General features: G+C 35.2%; 1 protein-coding gene and 1 long non-coding RNA gene across 2 annotated transcripts; one reads left to right on the top strand and one right to left on the bottom strand.

Annotated features, from left to right (window-relative positions):
- Positions 1 to 961: 961 nt before the first annotated feature.
- On the bottom strand, positions 962 to 11,945 carry dmbx1a (diencephalon/mesencephalon homeobox 1a). Its single transcript, XM_053486838.1, has 5 exons — positions 11,762 to 11,945; positions 4,615 to 4,780; positions 3,928 to 4,106; positions 3,436 to 3,814; positions 962 to 2,870 (listed from the first exon to the last, which is right to left on the bottom strand). The coding sequence occupies exons 2-5, from the start codon at positions 4,766 to 4,768 to the stop codon at positions 2,452 to 2,454; spliced, it is 1,131 nt and encodes a 376-aa protein (XP_053342813.1). The 5' UTR covers positions 4,769 to 4,780; positions 11,762 to 11,945; the 3' UTR covers positions 962 to 2,451.
- A 10,285-nt stretch (positions 11,946 to 22,230) lies between these two features.
- LOC128512838 (uncharacterized) lies at positions 22,231 to 23,966 on the top strand. The gene is made up of 2 exons (XR_008356331.1): positions 22,231 to 22,315; positions 23,803 to 23,966. It is a non-coding gene; the product is annotated as an uncharacterized LOC128512838 (long non-coding RNA).
- Positions 23,967 to 24,438: the final 472 nt, after the last annotated feature.

Genomic DNA, 24,438 nt, shown 5'->3' with positions numbered 1-24,438 from the left:
CATGGTATGCTAACTTCTATAGGCTAAGAACAACATTTAGAATTTTACTGTATCTGTAAATCAGTATTTATGTACAGGACAAACTGATCGATCCTGAAGAGTATCTGAGATAAGTGTAGGTTTTAAATAATCTTCTTGAGCGAACATGTGAGTCGGCAAACTGATAGAGATAGACTTTCCATGAGTTTTAATATGAAAACATACTATTCGTGATCTTTTTAAGAATTAAAAGACAAATGAATAAAGTCTAAACCGACACTGTTGGAGTTTTTGCTATTAACAGTTCATTGACATGATTTTAATATTTAAAAATAAAAGTAGTTTATAGAATATATTTAGCATGCTAGTTAACAAGCTGATATTCACCCACAGCGTTCCTTTTTTAACAATTATTGATAAATAAGTAGAATTCATGATTGTTTGTTTGCATTTGCCAATAATCAGGCTAACTTTCAAAACTAGCATTAACTTGCAAACTGGCAAGTAAACTCAACCAAGACGTCTTAATAATAATGGTCAAATATGCACAAAGATTAAAAGACAATTGCATTAGCTGGTTTTGCTGCCAAATTAGCAAATTTTAAATTTTTTAAAAGAGCGTAGCGACAAATGTAGCACTTTTTAAACATACTTTATGGCTAAATGTCTTTAGAATATCTTCCTGCTCCATGTAACATGTTTTGATATGTAAATAATCATGATGTAACCACAAAAATGTAAATCTATTGTATGACATCATCTGGTGACCCATAACGCAAAGGTGCAAGTCACTAAACACTGTTTTAGACTTGTTTTATGGAACTTCAGGTCACATTTCATTTAGCAAACTATTTCTTATGAATCTTACAGAGCGTTTGAACATCCCAAATAAAATGTATAGGAACCTTCACACACACAATAAAAGAAAGAAAGGAACCTGTCTTGTGTTAACATCTTCAAGCAATGTTTTATTGATGACCTATTTTACAAGTTCTCAAGCCTACAGTTGCAATAGAGAAAAACGTATAAGGGATATATTTGCTCTTACCCGGCACCAGTGTACACTACGGGTTCACCACTTAACTGTGATGGAAACAGTGCGAGCGAGTTAAACTTTATTACCACAGCAACAATGAAAACCAACTGGAGGAGTTACATAGATAGATATATATACGACCAGACTGTTAAAGGTTAAATATCTGACGCAGGACGAGCGTCCACCTCGTACAAATCTCCACAACGGACAGCTACGAGAATCATCACGGGAGGCGGGACGCGTCCGTCTCCATCTAAAACATAAAACTTTTTACATTATACCTTACCAGTAAACATTTATAGATAAAAGACTTTGTGTAATTTACAAAGCAGAACGCTTTAGGAGGAAGTGCTGTCCATGTGGACTTCCTGTATGTGGAAGTGCTACCTTTTTTAAAACTTTTTCCCCCAAATGAAAAAAAAAACAAAACTAATAAAACAAAAAAATTCTGTGTATCAACATGTGTTCCGTTGCCACAAAATTACTCTGAGCATGGTTTAATTTATTTACTTTATATCTCCATTGTCCCGGCGAATTGTGCCACATCGCTAACATGCACGGAAATAAAGAAGCAGGAATTTTCTGTCGGTCGCAATTATTATTCCCCCCCCCCCTTTGAGCGTTCGATATACAGCGATGAAATGATATGCATAGCCTGTAATTGCATTCCTTCCTCAGCCCCAGGCTAAATGTAATTAAAAGCTTTGCATATGGAGTCAGTGATATTATTTTCTAATTATCCGGCCATTTGCAGTTTAACACGGTTTAAACGCTGCCCATAAAACAGCTGAATTAGACAGGTTTAATTAAACAATCCCGTGTTACAAGGCAGGGATTTCCCTGTTACGTACAGAATTATGTAATGTGTAATTTGAGCACTTGGACTAATTGAATTTAAATGGCCTCAGTGCATGGAGTGCATGACACTTTCCTGGAAAAAAAAGTGCTACAATTAAGCAAGTTTCCAGTAATGTGTATGTGTGTTTTAAAACAGTAATTAGCATTGGCATTATTTTTTTGCGGGACATTTGCAGCCTGCACACACTAAACATGTTTCATTTTCTTAATGTGTTCAATAAAGCACACTTACCGTGTTTTCTTTTTTTGTTAACGTTAACATGCATGTTGGAATTCTGTTATTGGGCTGATAAATTATTCTATAAAATGGTATGTGAGTTCATCTTTAATTTTATTTGAAGGGGTGCACCTTCTAGTCCAGGAACTAGAATGATCAAAAGATTTCACTGATAATAAAATAAAAAACATAAATACAAAAATAAAATTTTACCCATAAACAATTGAGGGGGGGAAAATACTGGCTCAGAAATGACACCATTTTTTTTCGTACATAGATTTTGCTCAGTGTCTTTGAGGATCCAGGTGGTAGCCGGGGGATTCGTTCGGCCGAGCGAGTCCTGTGTTGTTGCAGTTAGTGTTTAGTTTGGCATGGTGTCGAGGCCGAGTGAGGCAGCGTGCTGCTTGGCACGGAGCCGCAGGTTCTCGATGCTGCTCGTCTTGCTGTTGTGGCCGGGCAGCGCGGCGGAGGCCTGCAGCAGAGGGCCGCTCCATACCTGCTGCGCGTGCTGAGACAGGGACTGGTAATACGACTGGCAGGGCAGCGAACCCAGTGGTGCTGGGACGCTCACGTTCATACCCAGGTAGGGTAATGAGGACGGGGCGGCCATGTCGAACGATGGGTAATGCACCAAGCTGTTAGTAGCGGCCATGTGCTGGCGGAACTGCTCCTGTAGACGGAAGAGGCTCAGTGGCGACGACGAGTACGAATGGCTCTGAGGGATGCCTCCCGTCACGCTGTTCGCCCCGGACGTGATCGCCGGCGAGCAGAGAGGGGAATCTAATGGGAAAAACAAAAAGACACAATGTTAAATGTGGAGTGGATTACACAGAAATGGGAAGCATTGATTAACTGGTGGGGAACGGTTATGAGCCTTTAGAAAATAAGTGGGCTTGATTGTGTGTTTTTTTTGGAACAGGGGTGGTACTTATATTAAAAAATTAGTAATCACTGTAAAATTAGTAATTATTGTTTAAAGAGACACATGATGTATGATGGACCACAACATAAAGACGTATGCTCGAGTTACACAGTTAATATGACAGTTAATACACTCAGTTACTCAACTAAATATCAACAATTTAACAGTTTATTTCAAGCGGTTTGTGCTTTAAAGGGTTTGTGCGGCAAAATATTAATCCATAACCTTATTTAAACTACCCACTACATCATTAAAACATGTGATGCATGATGATGGTAAATACCACAAATATATATTCCACCATGTTATTGTCCTATTATAAACAGTGTATTAAGGTGTTATTTTAACCATATTATTGTGTTATAACATGATACAGTATTATGGTAAAAAATGAAAAATGTCTTCTTTAGCCCTGGTCCTCACCTGGTTTGGGGCTGAGGCGTTTACAGGGAGGTGAAAGACTCCCAGACTTGTCTGCCTTCATGTCGTCCTGGTGAAGCTTTAGCTCCTCTTCCCTGTCGGTCGTGTTGTCCTCGGTGGCCGACTCGCTCCCTGACTGCTCCGCCGAGGTCACGTTGAGCTCCACGCTCAGCTCTGACGGCCCCTCAGCCTCGATGGAGGAGGAAGAAGACGTGGATGAAGGAGGAACGGGATTCTCCAGGTTTATGCTCGAGGGAGGGTCGGTCTTATCGCTCGCTCCTAATGTTCCTTCAGGTGAGGCATCCTTCTGTTTCTGGAGCTGCTCCTTCTGCAGGCTGCGCTGCTTCTTACGAAACTTTGCACGCCGGTTCTTGAACCACACCTAATTTCAAAGAGAAATGCATTCAGATTAATGCGGATACTAAAACCTTGGTTCTTTCTCAATGCATGGGATGAGGGATGACGCAGATTTGCTGGGTTTGAATGACGTCTTACTTGGACTCGCGCCTCGGGCAGGTTGGTGCACATGGCCAGGCGTTCACGCATCACCACGTCCGGGTAGTGTGTCTTCTGAAAGGTTTTCTCCAGAGCCTCGAGCTGCTGCGCGGTGAAGGCTGTGCGACTCCGTCGCTGCTTACGATGCTGAGAGCCGTAACGAGCCTCGAGTATAATGTCTTGAAATGCGCAGCCGTTTTTTGAAGAGAGAAAAAAGAAAGATATTTAATCAATCGAACAAGCAGATGTTTGTATATGTGTCGTGAGCAATGACCCGTTTCCATGCTAGCAGAAAGCAAAACCAAAGCGTTTTTTGCACCATTTTGCTGGACATTCTTCTGTACAATCTTGCAGTTTTACAATCATGTATAAATGATTTGATAAGTATTATTAATGAATAATTAAATATTAGAGTAGTTAGACTTTGCAGAGTTGCAAAATGGTTTTGAGTTTTTAAACATCCTTTAATTTTTTGATCAGGAAACCTGAGAGTTAGCAGGTCTCAGGTCATGTGTTTGAGTATTTCCTGTTCGTTCATCATTAAATACTTATTAGGCTAAAATTTTGATGTTTAAATGAAAAAAAATAATAATAATTGAAGACAACAAATCTAGCCTTGATTTAACACAGCATTAATGTCCAGATGAGCGCATGTTATTACTATGTCACAGTGAGCCTCTCACTCACCAGCCAGCCTCTCGGCGAGCGTGAGCGCGTGTACGGACGGCCGGTAGTCGGGTGCGTGCTGGGCCTGTTGAGCCGCCTGCTGATGGAGGTTGTACATGGCGCTCAGTGAGTTCATGGCGTGGAGGGAATACCCATTAACGCCGTAGTGCTGCATGGCACGTGATATCTGCAAATAAAAATCCACACCGTGAGTCTTAACGCAACGTTTTCTAGCAGTTTATTTACATCACTTAGGAATTAGTAAAAAAAAAAAAAAAAAAATCACACATTAGATACAAACATCCCTTTAAGCAATTTTTTTCATAGATCCTTTGGTTCACAGGGTCACAGATTCACATAATTTCTGCTTGGTTTAACAATAGTATGAATGAACGAAAACTCTTTTCATTGAGCTAATCAGCCATTTCATAGCTAAAACATAATAATGAGCCTCTGCGATGCCAATTAAATCACAGTGAATTCACACTTCCTAAATGTTAGGAATTATACATTCTATACAATATAGTCATAATGCGAGCAGTGTGTTTTGTATGTAAGTGTGTGTCTGTGTGTGTGAAAAAGAGAACATATCTTTTATTTACACCTTATTGATTCTAAATTGAATTGAGAGCCAACAGAGTGAAGTGCACACACCTAATAAACTTATCAACACACTCCATGAGGTTTCAGCAGTGTGTGTATGTGTGTGTGTTGAGTGATGACATGAGATGAGATGAGATGAGCAGAAACGTCGCTGCTCTCCCTGTTGGCCTAATTGGTAATAAAACTGACGTCTCTCTAAGGGCACGTTACGATTTCCTTCCACTTTGCATGAATTTAAAAACGTTGGATTTATAATTAAAACTGTAATTAGAATCATCCGTTTAGGAACTTGTCAGAAAGACGCATCGAAAAACGAGCCACGTCATCAACGTGTGTTAGGCTAATTAATGACTTAATGGATTAATTAATGCACCAGTCTCATCAGTGCTTTAATTAATGAGTCGGTTTTAATGTCATAAGCAGCATTAATATTAGCATTTGGTTTGCTTTGCAAAGCATTTTGGGAAGAAGGGTTTGCTCATTAATATCACATTACGCCTCGTTAGGGTCGATTAGTCGTGTAAAAGAACCTAATTGCTGCAATTAGCACTTGTTTAGCTAATGGAATGTGACTTTGTGCTTTCAGCTAAATTACTGTAACTAATCCGAGAGGTTCAGGTTTTCTACAGAGATCTGATTTAGCTGGAAATAAATGACGAGTTTATGTAGAGTAGTAAGATAAATGATATTTAATGTTGTTTATTTTAACAACAATTTCATTATTTTAATTATAATTGAATACTTAATTTTGATTTTTTTTTTTATTTAAAGAAAAGGAATATTTAGTATTTTAAAATATTTTTAAAAAATAATGTAATGAAAAAAACAAAAGTGTTTTTTTCTATATCTACTCTTAAATTTGGGTGAGTGTACCTCTATGGGTTATGATGTCATCTGAGAATCTACAATTTTTTAAGTAGAGGACATACCTAATATCTATCTATCTATCTATCTATCTATCTATCTATCTATCTATCTATCTATTATTAGTAGTAGTATAATTATTGTCAATATTAATTAACTGGTACTTTGATCTAACAAGTTTAAAGTGAAAATTCATTTTAGTAACTACTATATTTTTTACATAAATCTGACAGCAATTTTCATAAAATTAAAAAATGACTTACAATTCTCTTTTTTAAAGATTGTTACTGTATAACTATAAATAAAACATAAATAAAACCCTCTAAAATACAGAAATAGGATGATCTATAGTGCATGTGTATAAATTACACCCTTAAAATGGATTTTGTGCTGCAGTTATTCCTCAGTAGAAATTTTTGAACACTTTACTTTTTTTTTTTAAATAAACTAAAAATATAATTTTTTTCAAAAAATCACGATGCAGTTAGAAAACGTGGAAAGAAGCAAAAGAATCAAAAATTTCTAGTACAGAACTATGATCTATATGGATTACATCCCTAAAATAAATCTGTGCTGCAGTCAGAAATGGTTTGGTGGAGATATTTTCTCTCTCAAAAGGCTTTCAAGCTGGGCCAAAAAAGTTTGTGACCCCCCTGCTATAGTGTGTGATTTCCACTATCATGGCAGGTTTAAGATGAAACCCTGGAGGAACGATTAGATATGTATTAGATATGTATTAGATATGTATTAGCATGCAGACGCGGGACGGAGTGGTGTATCTCACGGCACTGTGCATTAGTCAGGAGGAAAAACGAAATCTCCACCTGCTGGTGTTAAAAGCCGTGAGGCTGCTGCTTTGTCCCCAGACACTTAACACGGTGAGGTGCGGATTTAGGCGACTTTTCCCTCGCTAATGCACACGGATGTATTTCAGAGTCGGTTATCAGATTAAAATAGCACCGGTGCTGGTTCCTCGAGGCGTCTGATTCATCAGGATGCTGACAACGAGGGCGGAAACGGTCGGGTTCATATTCATAATAAGGTAATGCAGGTGCTTTTAATTGATGATAATTCATTCTGCACATTCTTTTTATTTTTGTTTATGTAAAGAAGGCACTGGCACAGCTGATGGTCAGGGACTTGAGCTTGGCTTTCTGGGAGTTTCAGGATTGAACTCACAACCTGCTGGTCATAGGACAGAATTTAAACTGCTATCTATTATCACATGCTGCACCAAATTACACTAAATCAAATTTGTTCATAAAAATGATATGGAAATGTACCACTACTGCTGCTACTACTAATAACAATAATTCTCTGATGACGAAGAAAATCTGATTTAATATTTCAATCATTTGTGGTTTATTTTTTATTATTATTTATTTAATATTTTATTAGCATACAACCTAGCAAAACAAATATTTTTTCCTCTAATTTGTAATTTTTGTATTCGCTTACATTAAAAGTTTCTCGTTTTCATTATTTTTACTCCACTATCACAAACTGTTGTCCTGATCACAAAATCTAAAAACAAAACAATCTGCTATTATTTTATCTGAAACTTTATTTCTGTTTATTTGTAAGTCTTTATTTTAGGCTTTTGATCTCTGTCTTTGTTTAATTAACAATTAATTTTAATACCTTTGTTTATTTAATAAATAAATAGCATATAGATTTTACTTCATCATCACAAAACATTCCTCTGAAATCCTTAATATTTCTGAAATGGACCTCTAGATGAGGTTTTATGTTTTTTTGTTAAATTTATACCGTAATTTAATTATGTACATTTAATTAAGTAGTTTAATTAATTAAACAATTTATTTAACTAGTTTAATGTAACTTGTGCTAATTAAATGCTCATAATTACACAGAGGTTTATGCAGATTTCTTAAACTTCAGATTGTAATAATGAAGTGTAAAAAATAAGATTTTTTAAATATAAATTTTGACCTTTTTGCTTTTTATTATTATTATTATTATTATTATTATTATTATTATGCATTTTCTAAATGCAGTATGCACTGGCATTTTCCTCTCTGCCCTATGTTTGATTTTTTATTTTAGTATTAAATATTTTGCTCTTTAATATGATTATTCTTTTTATTATTATTATTATAATTATTATTATTATTATTATTATTATTATTATGCTGAAAAAAATGTGACAAGAATTAAGAATTAAAGTTGGCTACACAAACACACGCGCGCACACACGCAGGCAGACCCACAGCGTTGCTGATACACGCCTCTTTGCGGGGGTGGGAAACACATTAAATGCATTAAGCAGACATTTTGGCTATTAAATATTATTAAACAGACATTAGGCGCTGTTGTTGAACGCGCCCTCCCTCCCTGTGCAGCCTATTAAGAACGCTTGATCAGGGGGCCAAGTGGGAATTGGTTTAATTCTCTCGGACAGAAGGTGCTTTGCTAAACATTTACTTTTCTCCCTGCAGTGTTTTTGGGGAAGTGAATGGACTCGCTTTCCCCGCGCGCCCTTTATCCCGGGGCGGCGTTTTGGCTGAGATGGATGGATGGAGGGATGCAGGGATGGAGGGATGGAGGGGAGGGATGGGGAAAGGGGGGTCGCTTTTTGACTCCTTCACGGCTATAAAATATGCACACTGATCCCCATTTGGCTTCCTCCGTCCTTAATGGAAGTGCAAATAGGTTTCGACTGCGGAGGCCTTCATCTATCATCAGCACTGACACGGACGGACGTACACACACATATACACATGTACACACACTTAAACATGTAAACTCCCTTCTTGCATGCAGAGTTTTTTTTAGCAAGTTTCTTAAAATTGGAATTTATTCCACAAAATTTGTGAGTCTTTAATATTAACTTGTTATAACTTTCTACTTCTTTTCTTCTTAAAATGTTCATGTGTGTATTAACTAACTTCCCTGTACACTCTACAACTCCCCCAAAAAAAACCATTTGTTCCAGATATAAAATAATTTTAAAATCCCTATATTATCGATCTTCTTTGACAATACACACCAGGTCCTGATAATTAGTTAATGAACTCTCAGATATAACGTTACCGAGGTGTACTTTTTCATGTTTCCACTGTGGTACCATAAGATGTATATCCTTAGTACCTTTGGTGCATATTGTAGCTTTGACCTTTCTCAAAGTTCCACCAGTGTTTTCTTTTTTTTTTTTTTTTTTGAATTTTTAAAGCACTAACAGTTTAAAGCAGTGATGGACAGATAATTAAGTAGTGTTTTTATTTTGCATTTAACTGCCAAGCGATTTAATAAAAGAATAGTGTAATATTTTAATGGATCAACAATTTATGTGTGAATATTAGATTTTGTGTTTAAAAAGCAATTCTTGATAAACTTAGGGTACATTCACATTTATATTCAAACCGTTATAAACAATTATAAATGGCCGAACTGGAAGGTTGTCTTTAACACAGCTAAGACAGGTTTTCTTTTTTGGCCTCAGGGTAAATGCTAGGCCTATTTAGCACAAAGCCCAGCTTATATTAATAGAGTGTTTTGGAGCCATTGTTGTTCTATTCCTCTGCCACTTCTTGCTGGAGGCTGTGTGTGTGTGTGTGTGTGTGTGTGTGTGTGTGTGTGTGTGTGTGTGCGTGTGTGTGTGTGTGTGTGTGTGCGTGTGTGTGTGTGTGTGTGTGTGTGTTCAGGGGGGGGGCGGGTAACAGCACTCCACGGTTACATTATTAAAACATCATTATGTAAATTGCCGTGTACAGTCTCAGCTTTTGATCGGACAACATTCGAAAACACACACACACACACAAACACACACTGTCCGCTTTCTGAAAGGCCTCCAGCGACTCTTCTGTCTTTGCACTGACAGATATTTATTTTGTCGATCATATTTCTTTAGTGCAAGCTGTTCAATGATCTCAGAACAGAGAGAGAGAGAGAGAGAGATGCATTTAGGGAAAACTTTTAAAAAGTGATTAAAAGTTATTTGTTTTTTGGTCATTGACTATTTTACAGTGTTACAAATGATAATCTATATCCAACAGGAAATAAACAATTTTTTATTCAGTAAATGAGTAAAACGTTTTACTTTTTGGATTTTAAATGTTATCCTGTAGGTTTTACTTACTCAGACTAAATCATATTTAATTCTATATTTAAGCTTAAAGGTTGATTATTTGAACAGCATAGTTTACATAGATGTGTTTTGGTTTGTTACAATTCTACCTGTTTTTAATCCACTTGAGGTCTGCATTTACAATACTTATTTTTTAAAGAAAACCAATCCCTCATCTATATCATTTTCAACTGAATTATTATATACACTCAGAATATGTTGAATTAAATCACAATTTAGCCTAAAAGGTGTGTTGCTCCTGAGGCACAACGTCCAAAAATGTGGGCAATACAAACGTTCGGCTATAGATTAAGATGCCGGCAATGCCACTGTTTAACCAAAGTGAAGTATCATTAATGTATCTTTTATTTATTAGACATTTTAAAACTTCTGCTAGACATCACCAGTTACAACTTTGAGGTTACCAAAATCGATTTAAAAAATAAAATAATAAAATCATTAATTAATGTACACTTTCAAAGATTTGGAATAAAATGAATTAAATAGAGTTCAGAAACGTAAATTAGGGCATGAGGATTGGTATAGATTAATTTACTTATGAAATAATTACCCTATAATAATGTTGTTTACAGTTAAAATCTAGTTTGAAACATACTTTTCATACAATACTCTATAAATCTAAACATAATTTGTCTAAATGAAGAATAATTTGTTGCAGGATAGTATACAGCTATACGCTTTAATTTAAACCCCTGATTTAACATTGAACCGGGTATTATTTTTCTGTGCATTATATCATAATATTTAACACGTACAATGTTGCAGATGCGCACACACACACACACACACACACAAACACGCACAAACTTATAATACGAACATAAATCTGGGTCAAAAATATTTAAGTCAGTCCTGCTAGGCCTAAATCTTTCAGTGCATAGAAATTCTAAATGATCATACAATTGGGTTGGGGTTTGTTTTAGGTTTTTTCGAGGATTCATTATTTCCCTCATATATAATTTTCATATATTGGGATTTTATTTATAGGAAAAAACCTTAGACAAGATGAAAAAAATACATGACAATTCATTGGATGGAACAAAAACATCAACTCTAGTAATAATCTTAATTTTCAGCCAAACCTCCCTAACCTTCATAAACTGTTTTTAAAAATCTCATTTAATTAATCAATTGTGGTTTATATTAGAGAGAGAGAGAGAGAGAGAGAGAGAGAGAGAGAGAGAGAAAGAGTTGCCCAACTTTAAAGAAGTACATTAAACAGGATTATAGAGTCTAAATGTGAGTGTGAAGTGTCCACACTGGGGGGTATAATTAGAGTATACGTAATAACGCGTCATAAACAATGTTAACAATGTTATAGACACACAAACACACACTATAACTGTAACTGTAACGTACTGGGTGAGCAGATCTTCCCTACATAATACATTGTTTTATTGTATAGACAAATTAGCAGATTTGTTTGGAATTATTTGGAAATAAAACATTTTGTGAAGAAAGTGGTATAAATCAGGGGAAGACTTCATGCTCACCCTGCAGCATTTTGAATCTAGCAATGAAACAAATGGTTGTATGATTAGAAATGTTGAATATCAGGTGCAGGAGTTACAGAGTCGCGTTGCTGCTGCTTACCTTCGGTGCGTTTCTTAACCAAGAAACTTCAAAAGCGCACAAAGTATCCTGGAACCTTCAGAAGTCAAACCTCTGGGAATAGTTTCTCTGGCTTGTTCGCGTCTCCTGCAAGCTTTCTCAGTCCATCCAAAGTGTCTCGGTGAGCGTGTGTGTGTGAGAGAGAGAGAGAGGGAGTGTGTGTGTGTGTGTGTGTTTGCGCTCTTGCGGGCGCGCAGCGGTGCCATCTACGAGCTCCAGGTTCGGGGAGGGATTTTAAAGAGCGCAGGCTGAGCGCAGCGCGGGTTCCTATTGGTGCTTTTAGCTGCCAATCAAACTGATGACGTTTCTGCGCTCTTTCCCCGGACTCGTGTGAGGGGTTTTATACTGGATTTCTTACGGAGAGCAAGAATTGCCAAATCGAGTGTTAATAAACAGATAAATAAAGAGTTAATCATTAAAAAGAAATGAAAAGAACAGTAAATATAGAAAAAAAGGATTTGCATAGTTAAAAAATATATTCATAGAATTGCTTAGATTAAGCAGACGTTTTATATTTATTTTACGTAGAATTATTCAAATCATTTGTGGATGCGTGATTTTATTTATAATATAATATAATATAATATAATATAATATATTTTCTATTCGATTTCTTCTCCAAAATGTGTAAAATGGATCCATGTACATAGTTCCTTGAAGTAAAATCACACACCTGGTGTATAGTTTTTCTGTAGGTGATATTAACCATTTTAAATAGTAAGTCTATATTTTATTAAGTGATATGATTTATTACAATGTAACAAAAATATATATATTTTTTACATTTTTATATATTCTAATAATTTTTTAATATTATTCTTAAAGTCTACATTCGTCCCTTATATATAATAATATATAATAATAATAATAATAAAATTAAGCAAGAGAAATATATTGTATATATATATATATATATATATATATATATATATATATATATATATATATAACTTCTCTCTATTTGAGAGAGAAATTATTTTTAAGCAGATAATTCACTTCAGACCTTTTGCCTTGTTTTTATTTTATTTATTTTTTTAGCAAATGATCCACCTCGGACCTTCCTCCCCATTTTTTCCTTTAATTAACACTTTTTGCTAAGCAGAAGCATCACCTCCTGCCTTGCCTGTGTTTGTCCCCCAGCTTTGGCATGCCATCGCAGCAGTAATAAACGCTCCAGCCTCTCCAGGCCTGCAAAATGTGTGAACTGTTTCAGTCCTCTGTCTCAAACTGACTGCCGGTAAGAGGATTAAAACAATAATGCCCTTCTCTTCTTAAAGGTTTTTTTTTTTTTTTTTTTTTTTAAGAAAAGATTTCTTCTCCCGGAGCAAAAGCGTTTAGGTCGGAATTAAGGGCAGCAAAAAACCTAAAGCCGCATAATGTGTCGGAGAAAAAAGGAGTGAAATGCTGAGAGTTCTCCTCTAAGTCTCTGAGTGTTTGGTTCTCATCTGGAGCCATTTATTAAATCCAGAAGAGAAAATGAGAGAGAGAGAGAGAGAGAGAGAGAGAGAGAGAGAGAGAGAGAGGTCTAAAACTTTACTTTAAATGTTGCTTTAATAGCTGTAAATGATTCGTGGGTGTTTAAAAAGTACCTATATAGCCTATCTGTATGCATGTACAGTAATGTACTAAGTGTGTATAGGTGTGTGTGTGTGTGTGCGCGCGCGCGCGCGCTTTAACCTGACTCAAACTGTGTCGACCTGACTCAAATAAGGTTTATTTTATATAAATCATTTTATTAAAAATAAAAACATACTTTCAAAGGAAATGTTATATTTTTACAAATAAATGTCGCATTTGTTTTATTGTGAACTTTCACCAGAAATCTTTTTTTTTTTAATACCATTATACTTATAGAGAGAAAGAGTTTTCACTCACTGTAATTAGGGACTTTTTAAATACTAACTCAACAAACAATATTAAACAGATAAGTTAATAACTAGCAATTAAACAAGATAGGGGTTCAAGCACGAGCTGTTTTATAATAATAATAATAATAATAATAATAATAATAATAATTACAATTATTATTATTATTATTATTATTATTAAACTCAAACCAGTGTGTCCTCTCCCATTTTCCCATCCTTTCCTTATCTCTTCTTCTGAGAAAGAAAGCGGATTAACTTGTGAGCCGATGGAAATAAAGCCCTTAACCGCGAGCTGTAAAGCCGCCCAGTCGCTTAGTGAGGAGCCTTTCTAAAGCAATTAAAGGCAGAAAAAAAGCGTTGCTCTTTCCTTAAAGCTGCTTTACTCAATCCCACACAGCTCCCTATTGGACACTGCTGAATGCCTAGTGCACTGCTTGGAGTGCACACTAGTTAGGGAGCAGGGAGCACGGGTGGAGATGGCACACAGCATGATGGAGTCGAGCTGGCATTATAAATATGAAAACACGTGGGTGAAGTAAACAACAACAGGATAGACTGTAGTCCAACAACAACAACAACAACAAGAATTCTTACATTTGTAAATTTATTCAGAACATTTTCTCAATAATTGTAAAGTATGAATAGTAAAAATAATAATAAGAATAATAATAATTTTCTGTTTACATCTAGATGAATTCAGCAAAGCATATCAAAACATGTGAAAAGCATCACAGAGGAACGATTTTATATGCTGTGTAAATATACCTATGTATACAACATTTTAAAGTTAATGTTTATGCTCAGAAACACTTAAGTTTACTTTAATACACCTTTAATGCATTATGCAATCAGACCATATTTACAAATAAAATAAGAAAAATTTTGCCCGAAATTCATATTTTGTTTTTACTGATTAGGCATATAGTAGACTAACAGAGACTAATACTATGCTCCTATGCTTTCACATTTCTGTGACATCATTGTCACATTAATAAAAATAACAAAATAACAAAACAAAAGTAACAGTTTCATTCTTCTTATTATTGTTGTTCTTTTTATTTGTCTGTTTATGTTTAAGCTAATTTAATATTAAAGCTACTGTCCTGCTTTGTGCAGCTCAGATAGGCTTTTAATGGTTTTCATGGAAATGAATTTTGCCTCCGATTACTAGAATAGCATGTGTCAATGTCTACAAGCACTGTATGTTGTCTTTTTGTATAGTCCTTGGCTTATTTAAGTTAATTTAAGTTGTATGTAGCACCTTGGTCCTGGAGTAACGTTGATCGTTCAACTGTTTGAAATAACAATAAAAGTCTACTTTCTGACTTAAAGAAACTTGTTAATGTAAAATTTTCATAATGTATGCATGTTAAAATTATAATTAATGTTTTAAAAAATCTTGCTAAATTGTAAATTATAGCCTACATATGATTGTATACATTTAGCAGATGCTCTTATCTAGAGCAAGTTACATTTTTATCTCAATACACATCTGAGCAGTTGAGGGTTAAGGGCCTTGCTCAAGGGCCCAACTGTGGCAACTTGGTGGTTGTGGGGTTTGAACCTGGGATCTTCCGAACCGTAGTCCAATGCCTTAACCACTGTATACAAGGGTTATTATATATATTATATAAGGGTTGGGTGTGGGTGCTCCATAGCTATGGCACCTGCTTAGCCATGCTTTTGACAATATTTCATCAACTAACCAGTGCACAAATTTCAGGAATATATTCATTTGGGACACAGCCACAGATTTCCTGATTTATGAGGTTTATCAGAGTTGCAAGGGAAATGTTCAAAAGATCCGACTTACCAAAGAGGAAATATAAATGGCACAAATATTAATTCATATAATATTTTAAAGTATAAAGTTATGGTACTTTAATTAAGAAGTCATTTGAAGTAATAAAATGCTATCCAAAGCTTACTGTTTTATAGACAAGATTATTTTTCGCATCTTGAAACTTTTTCTTCTAGACAAAAACAAAGACAAGTAGAACTTAAGATGAACTTAAGCTCACCCCCAGACAATGATTATATAGATATATAGTTTATGTTAAAAAGAAAACAAACCCTTTCCAAATCTTTAAACAGGGATAATTGCAAATGAGCAGATTATATCATCATACAAAAATCCCTTATTTTATTTACATCTGAAGCAATTGAGAAAGCACTTTTTATAGCTTTGGGAAGAAAATAATTAAACAAAGGCTTTTGGTGCCATGCACCGTGAGGTTTGGCTGTTAATAGCTAATTAATAGCCCTAATGATGTTTCTGCAAACTCCATGAATACATTAGGTTTGCTGTGTGCAGAGCTTTAGCCTCTCAGGCTCCATTCAAGGGTATTTCAGCATCTGTTCTTCCCAGCGCAATTAATCATTTTGATGTATGGTTTAAAATCGACTGCTTCCAGGAGACCTTTTTTTTGACAAGAATAACAAAGCAATTTGCCAGAAGCCATCTCTTAGACACGTTATTAGTAGCACCTTCATCTTAAACCCATTTTTTCATTCCGTTTCTTTAAATTAGATACCTGTATTAAAGGGGCAGTGCTGTTTTTTTCCACTTCTTGATTCCTGGAGAAATCTCATTATTCATGACAAGATCCCAGGATCTTCAGAACAAATCCCCATGCTAGAAGTTTTCTGACCTGCCATTTTCTCCAAATCAATCCTTTACTGTCTTTTCTCTCTCTCTCTCTCTCTCTCTCTCTCTTTGCTTCTTTCTTTCTTTCTTTCTCTTTTTCTCTTTTCTTCACCTTTTCTTCCTCTGTCTACTTCGCTCACTTTGGCCCGGATCCCCCTTTGCACAAGGGAACCTATTGTATCGCCCTAATCCAGAAGCAACACAGCTTAAGCGACATGGCGGGATAAAAGGCCCATCAAGCCCACAACTTTATGGGGGCAAATCTTCACCTAATCCCTCGCTTTATCTAAACAAAAGTCCCTCTGCCTTAATCCACCTTCGCTTCGAAAATAAAAAAGAAAAGGAGGAAGGAAAAAAAGCCAAGAGGGGCTAAGAAACCAAATCTCACACACTCGGGTTGTGAGGTAAGAAGCAGATTTCACTAACTGCTTCTGACAAGCTTTTACCTCTCTGATATTGACAAAAAAAAAAACTCAAAATTTTAAAGTGAAGGATCAAGCATGAATAAATTCAAGAACTTTTTTTTTCTTCATTTGCTGTATACATCTACTGAAATTCAACCAAGCATATCAAAAACATCTGATAAGCACTTCAGGGGAAAGATCATATATCCTCTGTATCTTATATATACATTGACTTTACACTTCAATGTCAATGTTTATGCTCAGAAACACTTAAGTTTCCTTTAATGCACCCTTAATGCATTAGACAAGCAGACCTTTGGTTGGTTCCACTTCAAAGCGTCCATTTTAAAATAACTGAAAAATCTTCCTGTTCATACGGTAATCATTATATCTGTCAGTCACTAATCATTATATCTTCCCTAATCATCTTATCTGGACATCTGCATAGCTCTGTGTACTCACATCTATATAATTAGCATTATTTTACATATTATCTTACCCCAACACCCTGCAACAAATCCTCGAAAAATCCTGACTGTAATCAAACAAGTGTAATCTATAATTCACATTTCTTTTATTCAGATGATGTTATACAATCTGCTTGATTTTTCTGTTGGTGACCTCAAAACAGGAACCTAAATATCGCACAGGGACCTGTATCACAAAGTGAGGAGCCCCTCCGTGCCATAAATCTTTTACTAATATTATAAGAAATTTTATCTAATAATAAACTGATTCATAAATAAACACAATTTGTGATGGTTAAACCATTAAATATGCACCACTTTCACATATTTTAATAATTGTTATGAGATGTTGCTTAAATTAATGACAACTAATCAGATCATGTTACTTAATTAACAGTTAATAATTTTTCTGAAGATATTATCAAGATCAATAAGAGAGACGAGTAAATAATCGGTCATGTTATTAATAAAGAGAAACAGGACAGAGCTAATGTTTTCTGAATGATGTGTAAATTGTGAGTGTGTGTGTGTCTGTGTGTGTGGGTGTGTAAGGAGGGGGGTCTATTAGCTGTAATTGGATAATTAACCGGGTAAAGAGACTCTTTACTCCTTTAAGTGGCCAGCTGCCTATCGAGTGGTTTTCTGTATTAAACAGGAAGCACTGATGCCTTATTGGAGATTGATTTCTGATTTCTGCCCTGAGCTGAGTTTCAGCTTTTCACACATTTACAGCTGAAGGATTAGGATAGAAAGAAATAATGGGGCTTTATTTTATTTTCAAACACATAAGAGTGATTTAATGCTCTTACAGTATGTCACTTAGACACTTTGATACGATTAGTAACAGTTGATCGTAAGTGAATTATTGTAACGCATTTAATACAGTATGTCTAGTAATACATTTTAAGTTGTTTAACCTGTTGAAGATTGTGATGGATGTGTACAGTACATTTGGATCTGCTGTCCACACGAGCTCCTGTTTTGAGTCTCAGTTCTAGAGATTTATTCAACAACAGTTAGTGTTAAGAACACTGTAGTAATATCATCCTTTACTTTTAGATAATTTTCAGACTTTTTAAAATTATAAATAAAAAAAAAAGCACGCTCCGCAGTGCTGTTCTAGAAAGGTCTGGTGAAGCGGAGTTATAATTATTTTTCCAATAACATCATGACCTGAAGTGTTTTATTCCTCCTGTACCACGCGTGTTAACGAATTACACTTTTTCTGTTTAGTTACATTTAATGTTCATAAAACAGGTTTGTTCCTGTTCTCACCCTCACTATAGCAGCTATAAATTGCCATTCTCTCATCCACCTCTTTTTTGAGTTGAATAAGTTCACCATATCAATAATTTTTTATCTTTTTTGTGGATACTAGTCCCTGTTCACGAGCTGTTACTATAAAATTGTTAGAACGAGCTCATTAATATAAATATATAGCTAAAACCTTAGCTGCACTACCAGTCAAAAGTTTTGAACACACCATCTATTTCGGTTGTTTTTCTACACAATGCTGTAGACATTCGTAATATGTAATGCCTTTAAACAATTGATATTGAGATGCATATCTGCTACGTCTGCTATATAAAGTCTTCTGGGTGTTAATTGGTGATTTCTGAGGCTGGTGACTCTAAATCAACTTCTCCGCTGCAGCAGAGGTAAGTTTTAGTCATGCTTTCCTTGGAAGGTCTTCATGAGATTAAGTTCCATCATGGTGCTTGATGGGTTTTGCAAACGCACTCGAAACAATACTGTTCTTGTGAGAACTGTTCCAGAACAGCTGAGCTTTATGGCTTAAAATAACAACTGTTACTGTTGTTATTTCATAGTTTAAAAAAAATCCAGTATTGTTGTAGAATGTAAAAGATAAATCATTCACATAAAAAACACTGTATTAAAAGGTACACTACCGTTCAAAAGTTTGGGGTCACTTGCAAATTTCTTTGTTTTTGTTTAGTGATTTATTTTCTACATTCTACAACAATACTGAGGATTTCAAAACTATAAAATAACACATATGGGATTAGGTAATTACGTAAAAACAAGAAAAACAACAGTTAGTTGTTATTTTAAGACACAGAGGTCAGCCTTTCTGTATTCGTTCTTGCAAGAGTAGTGTTCTCAAGTACGTTTGCAAAATCCGTCAAGCACCATAATGAAACTGGCTCTCATGAAGGCCGTCCCAGGAGGGCGAGACCAAAACCTACCTCTGCCACTAACGAGAAGTTCATTTAGAGTTATCATCCTGAAAAATGACCAATTAACAGCACCTCAGATTAGAGGCGTTATGAAGTCTTTACAGAGCATAAGTAGCAGAAACATCTCACTATTAACTGTTCAAAGAAGATTAATGCATTTTTTGGACGCCTTCGGCATTCATTTACAATGTAGAATTAAATAAAAATTAGGAACAATCACAGAGTTAGAAAATGACCCCAAACTTTTGAATGGTAGTGTATGTACTGGTACGAAGATGGTCCTGCCCTCGACTGATGCAGACAGCTGGCAGACACTGCAGGCATTCAATAGTTCATTACCTGAACCTCCAATGATGAACTGGACTCCATATTAACTTAAACACATCAACTGTTATATTAAACTTCCTATCCGTTATCACCCATATGAGGATGGGTTCCCTGTTGAGTCTGGTTCCTCTCAAGGTTTCTTCCTATTGCCATCTCAGGGAGTTTTTTCCTCAGCACTGTCATGCTTGGCTTGTTCATTAGGGACAAACTGACAATTTAAATTATACATATTTTCTCACATTTCATACACATTTCCATGATTTTCTTTTGATTCTGTAAAAACTGCTTTGTGACAATGGGCATTTATAAAAGCATTCCACGAATTGAATTGAATTGAATTGAATTGAAATACTGTATGTGTTATACAAGATACAAAAACAGCGAATACAAAAACATTATTTTGGGTTTGATGATTATCAATGCATGATTTTTTTATTCTCTTGCATTTTAAACCATATTTTAAACCAAGGCGCAGGTAAGTGCACACAATGGAGTTCTGTCTAGGCCTTTAAGGTTGACTCCTGCACCTTAATACAGCTAATTCCCCTTAACAGCACAAACAAAAGAACAATAGACTCATTAGAGAGTCACCTAAGCCAATCCCTCTCAATCCTTCAGAAATCCTGAGGTCTCTTCGAGCTTAGCGGCACTTACAAAAGGCTTGATTTGAACCTGCATGCTGTTTTCATCTGTCTGTGTTTTTTTCTTTTTTTGAAGCACCTCTACAGGATTACCTGGCCTCACTGTAAAATATTGTTGCAGTGTGACTGCCTGATGCTCAGCTTTCTACGATAACTATAAATCCTCTTCTGCAAGCAAGAATTATAGGCATAAACATGACGGATTGTGTGATTGTTGAGCTTTAATCTGGTTTAAATTCCTTGTTTTACAAAAGCCTGTTTTCAGAAAGCTCCTGGCATCGCAAAAAAAACTGTCTCTTAAAGCAACCTGTCACTGTCTAAGAGCATTATAAGACTAGGGTCATAAGTATCAAGAGGATATAATGTGAGGAAAATATAATTTCCTTACATTACAATTACAATTTATGAGTTATTTCTATTTTAAAAATCCAGTTTAGAGGCGCTTTTAAAACATGAACCATTTCTGATAACTGTATGTGTACTGTATGTAAATTTTTTTGCCGTGTTTGAGACTAAATTATGCTTTCCTTAAATTTTAATAAGTTAGCATTACCAATATAAACGCTTTGGGATAATCTCAAACACAGCAAACATTGGGAACGTTTATCTATTTGTCGTCAAGACACTTAGCTAGATACAGTACCATCAAGGAGGAGTTTCTAAATGAACGTTTACTAGTAGCTACAGTACTAGGTAGCATTAGCAAAGATTCTGAAATTGACTACTGATAAATTGACAACGTGGCTCATGTTAGCATGCTAACAATTAATCTAAAACATTTTCAGTTCTAACAGTTCTAAGTTAGTCATTGATTTAATTTGTCAAAGTGTACATTTTGTTAAATGAGTAAGAAAATAAGACACATTTATGCTAGTTTTTATATATTCAGTATATTTAATGTATATTTAATAATTGCTTTGTGAAAGCATGCTGTTCCTTTGTACTACTAGAAAACAAAACCTCTGCATCCTTGATAGTATCTAAAGTCTATAAAAGCGCATTCCTATCTAATTTTAGTGTCTAATTGTATTTAGACATCTATTAAAACGGTAACCATTCTTTTCTCTGAGGCATATTGACTCCCAGCCAGAGTGATTTAGCAGTAATCAAGATGTTTTGGGAGTCAGAGGGAATCATGCATCCGAGGCCCTTTTCATTAACAGTACTTAGCATTGACGGTTAAACGGGACAAAGTTTAGGCCCATGATAGGGTGATATCGGAGAGGCTAAAGGCTTTTGCAAGGATGATCAATGGATATAAGAGATGATTTAAGGTGCTTATTTCAGAGCTTAATTGTTCTTCCGTCATGATCTGCACTAGCTGTTCATGTGTGACAGCTGTGAGAGCCTCTCAGCGTCTCAGCGAGATAGTTTCTGACATATCAGTTGGTTTTGACATGTAAACGAGCTTCCTGTTTACAGTAGACGAGTCTGTTTGCGTTTGATGGATGAGTTATAGATTGTGCCACAGCTGTAACAGATGCTGCTGGTAGTTACTAAGCAGCAGTGATCAGTCATCAGACTTTAAGACTAAAAATCTGCCTTCCTTTTCACTAATGGAACAATATTTATTTATTTATTTATTTACGTATACAGTACATTTTATGAGACTTATCAGAAATTCTACTCAACGGCAATCAACAACAAAAAAAAACTTTAAATGACTGTAAAATCTACACATTTTTAGAAACACAAAAAAATTTATGATTGACCAATGCCAGTTATAACGTATACTAGCATGTTCATTCCTTTTTGTTAATGTTGATAATGCCCCTAATTGTTGACAAGAATTACATTGAATTAACTACTGCATATTTTCTACCCGCTGCAATCTCATTGGTTTATTTGTAATCACATGAGTAATAAAAACAGGAAGTAAGACTGCAATTAATGTAACTTGCTAAGAAAACTTACTGGCTAGCATTGAAAACTGGAAATATCCAAAATGCATTGTGGCAAGACAACAATAGATACAAAGATGCCTGTAAGTTTTATTTTTATTTTAGCTTAACAGTCGATCATGTAAAAGCTAAAGTACAACTTCATGTGGTCATTTTGGGAGTTAGTATCTTCCTGTGACATTTTAGTAAGCTAAAAGAAACTCCTCTGGTAATAGTCACTGGGGTTGTAATTGCCTTTTGTGGTATGTTTAGTTAACAATAATCAAATGTGGTAATTTTAGTTAGCTAGCACTAGCCTCCCATTGTAACTTTAACTAGCTAGCAATAATTTCCTGAGGTAATTTTAGCTAGCTAGCAATGAGATACCCATAGTGTGGTGAGATCCTTCTGTACCAATTTTATTTTATCATATGTCATATCATATATCATATGTTGTGACTTTTTATCTAGCTAGCAACCACTTTCTGTGATAACTTTAGCTATGTGTCAGCAACCTCCAGTGGTAACCTGTGGTAACTGTCCTTTGGTGGCGTTAATCTTCTGTGGACATTTTATTTTAATAATAGTATGATGTGACTTAACTTAGCTAACAGTCACCACCTTTGGTAACTTTAGCTAACTAGCAATAACATTATGTGCAAACTTTAGTTAGCTACATCCTATGGTAACTTTGGCTAGAGATCAGTAATCTTTGGTTGTAATTTAGGTACTGTAGCTAGCAATAAACTTCTGTGGCAACTGTAGCCTGGAGGCAATAACTTTAAGTGGTAATTGTAGTTTGGCCATTTATAGTCATTTTATTAACCTCCTAAGCCAACTTACTACTAATACTACCTACTAGCAAGACCTTTTAACTTTCTGTGGTAACTTTAATTGGCTAGCGCTAACCACCTGAGGTAACATTAAGTTTAGCTGACTAGCAATAACCATCTGTGGTAACAAAAAAAAAAAAAAAACCTTCTCTTTAACTAGCAGTAAGCTTTTTTGGTAACTTTAGCTGGCTACTAATTATATCTTGTGGTAAATGGGTAGCTTTGCTAGCAGGGAAAAAGTTGATAGCTACAGTTTTAGCTACAGTATCTTCATATAATACTATAATTAACCCAAAACCGTGAGCATTTAAACATATTTTTTTTATTTATTGTTTTTATAAAGTGACTTGGCAGGAACACACAACCCCAGATCCTGCTCTTATGTGAATATGGGAGTTTATTTTGATTTTTAAATGGAGGAATTTCTGCATAAATTAAATTAGCTGGATTTTTATAGCCTCCTGTGGTAATCGTAGCTAGACATAAGAGTCTCAAAAAACTTCTCAGTTGTACATTCAAGTCCATATACAAAGAAGCACCTGAAGCAACTTCTTTATACTGTATAGCTATTTTTAAAAGAAAAAGATAGACTGGAGTAAAATAGATGAACCAGATGTCTTGTGTGATCTGGATCAGCTGCCTAGATTAAATGAGTCTCTTGCTGTCTTGCTGTCTGTGTGTGTTTCTGTCTGTCTGTCTGTCTTCCTTTCTCTCCATCTGTCTGTCTCTTTCTCGTTCGTTTCTCTTCATCTCCTCAGCCCATGTTGGTGAAAGGAGTCTTGCTGAGCTCAACTATCCGTGTAAAGAGGAGGGTTGGACTGTCTCAGTGGGAGACAAGTAAAGAATGAAGTCAGTCCTCTGTCTGTTTGTCCAAAATGGATTGATTGATTTGATTGATTGATTAAACTTTATATACATTTAATTTTACAGTTCGTTTACATTTTTCTTTTTTTAGTTTATTTGAACAGATTTTTTTAAACGCACACACAGATGCGTGCACAAACTTTTACACACATTAATTTGATCATTAATAAAGCTGTGTCTAAAAAGCATAAATATGCATTTTTAACTTTGCACTTTTTATTATGTTTTTTTTTATTTTAATTTAAAATCTTTTAATTTAGATCTAATTGTTGTTTACATTTTTTTAACGATTACATTCACAATATAAATGTTTCATTTTCCCATAAATATTATTTCGTATTTACTTTGCAGATTTACTTCTCTCTCTCTCTCTCTCTCTCTCTCTCCCTCTCATGTTTAGTCGACTTTCATAAAATTTTGTTATTTTAATGGTTTTTTTTTGTTTGTTTGGTCTCAGTTTTTTTCAGCTTTTTTGCTTGTAGGTAGTTGACATGTTAGAAATAAAAATATCAACATTTAACATAAACACA

The sequence above is a fragment of the Clarias gariepinus genome, chromosome 25 (assembly GCF_024256425.1).
Source record: "Clarias gariepinus isolate MV-2021 ecotype Netherlands chromosome 25, CGAR_prim_01v2, whole genome shotgun sequence".
Lineage (NCBI taxonomy): Eukaryota > Metazoa > Chordata > Actinopteri > Siluriformes > Clariidae > Clarias > Clarias gariepinus.
Note: the sequence above shows the minus strand (reverse complement) of the source record. Positions and strands in the feature narration are given on the sequence as shown.

Bases quoted from the DNA above. Each gene is read 5' to 3' on its own strand.
- dmbx1a (XM_053486838.1), bottom strand. From the start codon at position 4,768: ATGCAGCACTACGGCGTTAATGGGTATTCCCTCCACGCCATGAACTCA. The intron at 4,107-4,614 runs GTGAGTGAGAGG...GCGCATTTCAAG, and splicing joins GCTCGCCGAGAGGCTGGCTG to ACATTATACTCGAGGCTCGT. The intron at 2,871-3,435 runs GTGAGGACCAGG...TTTTCCCATTAG, and splicing joins ACGCCTCAGCCCCAAACCAG to ATTCCCCTCTCTGCTCGCCG.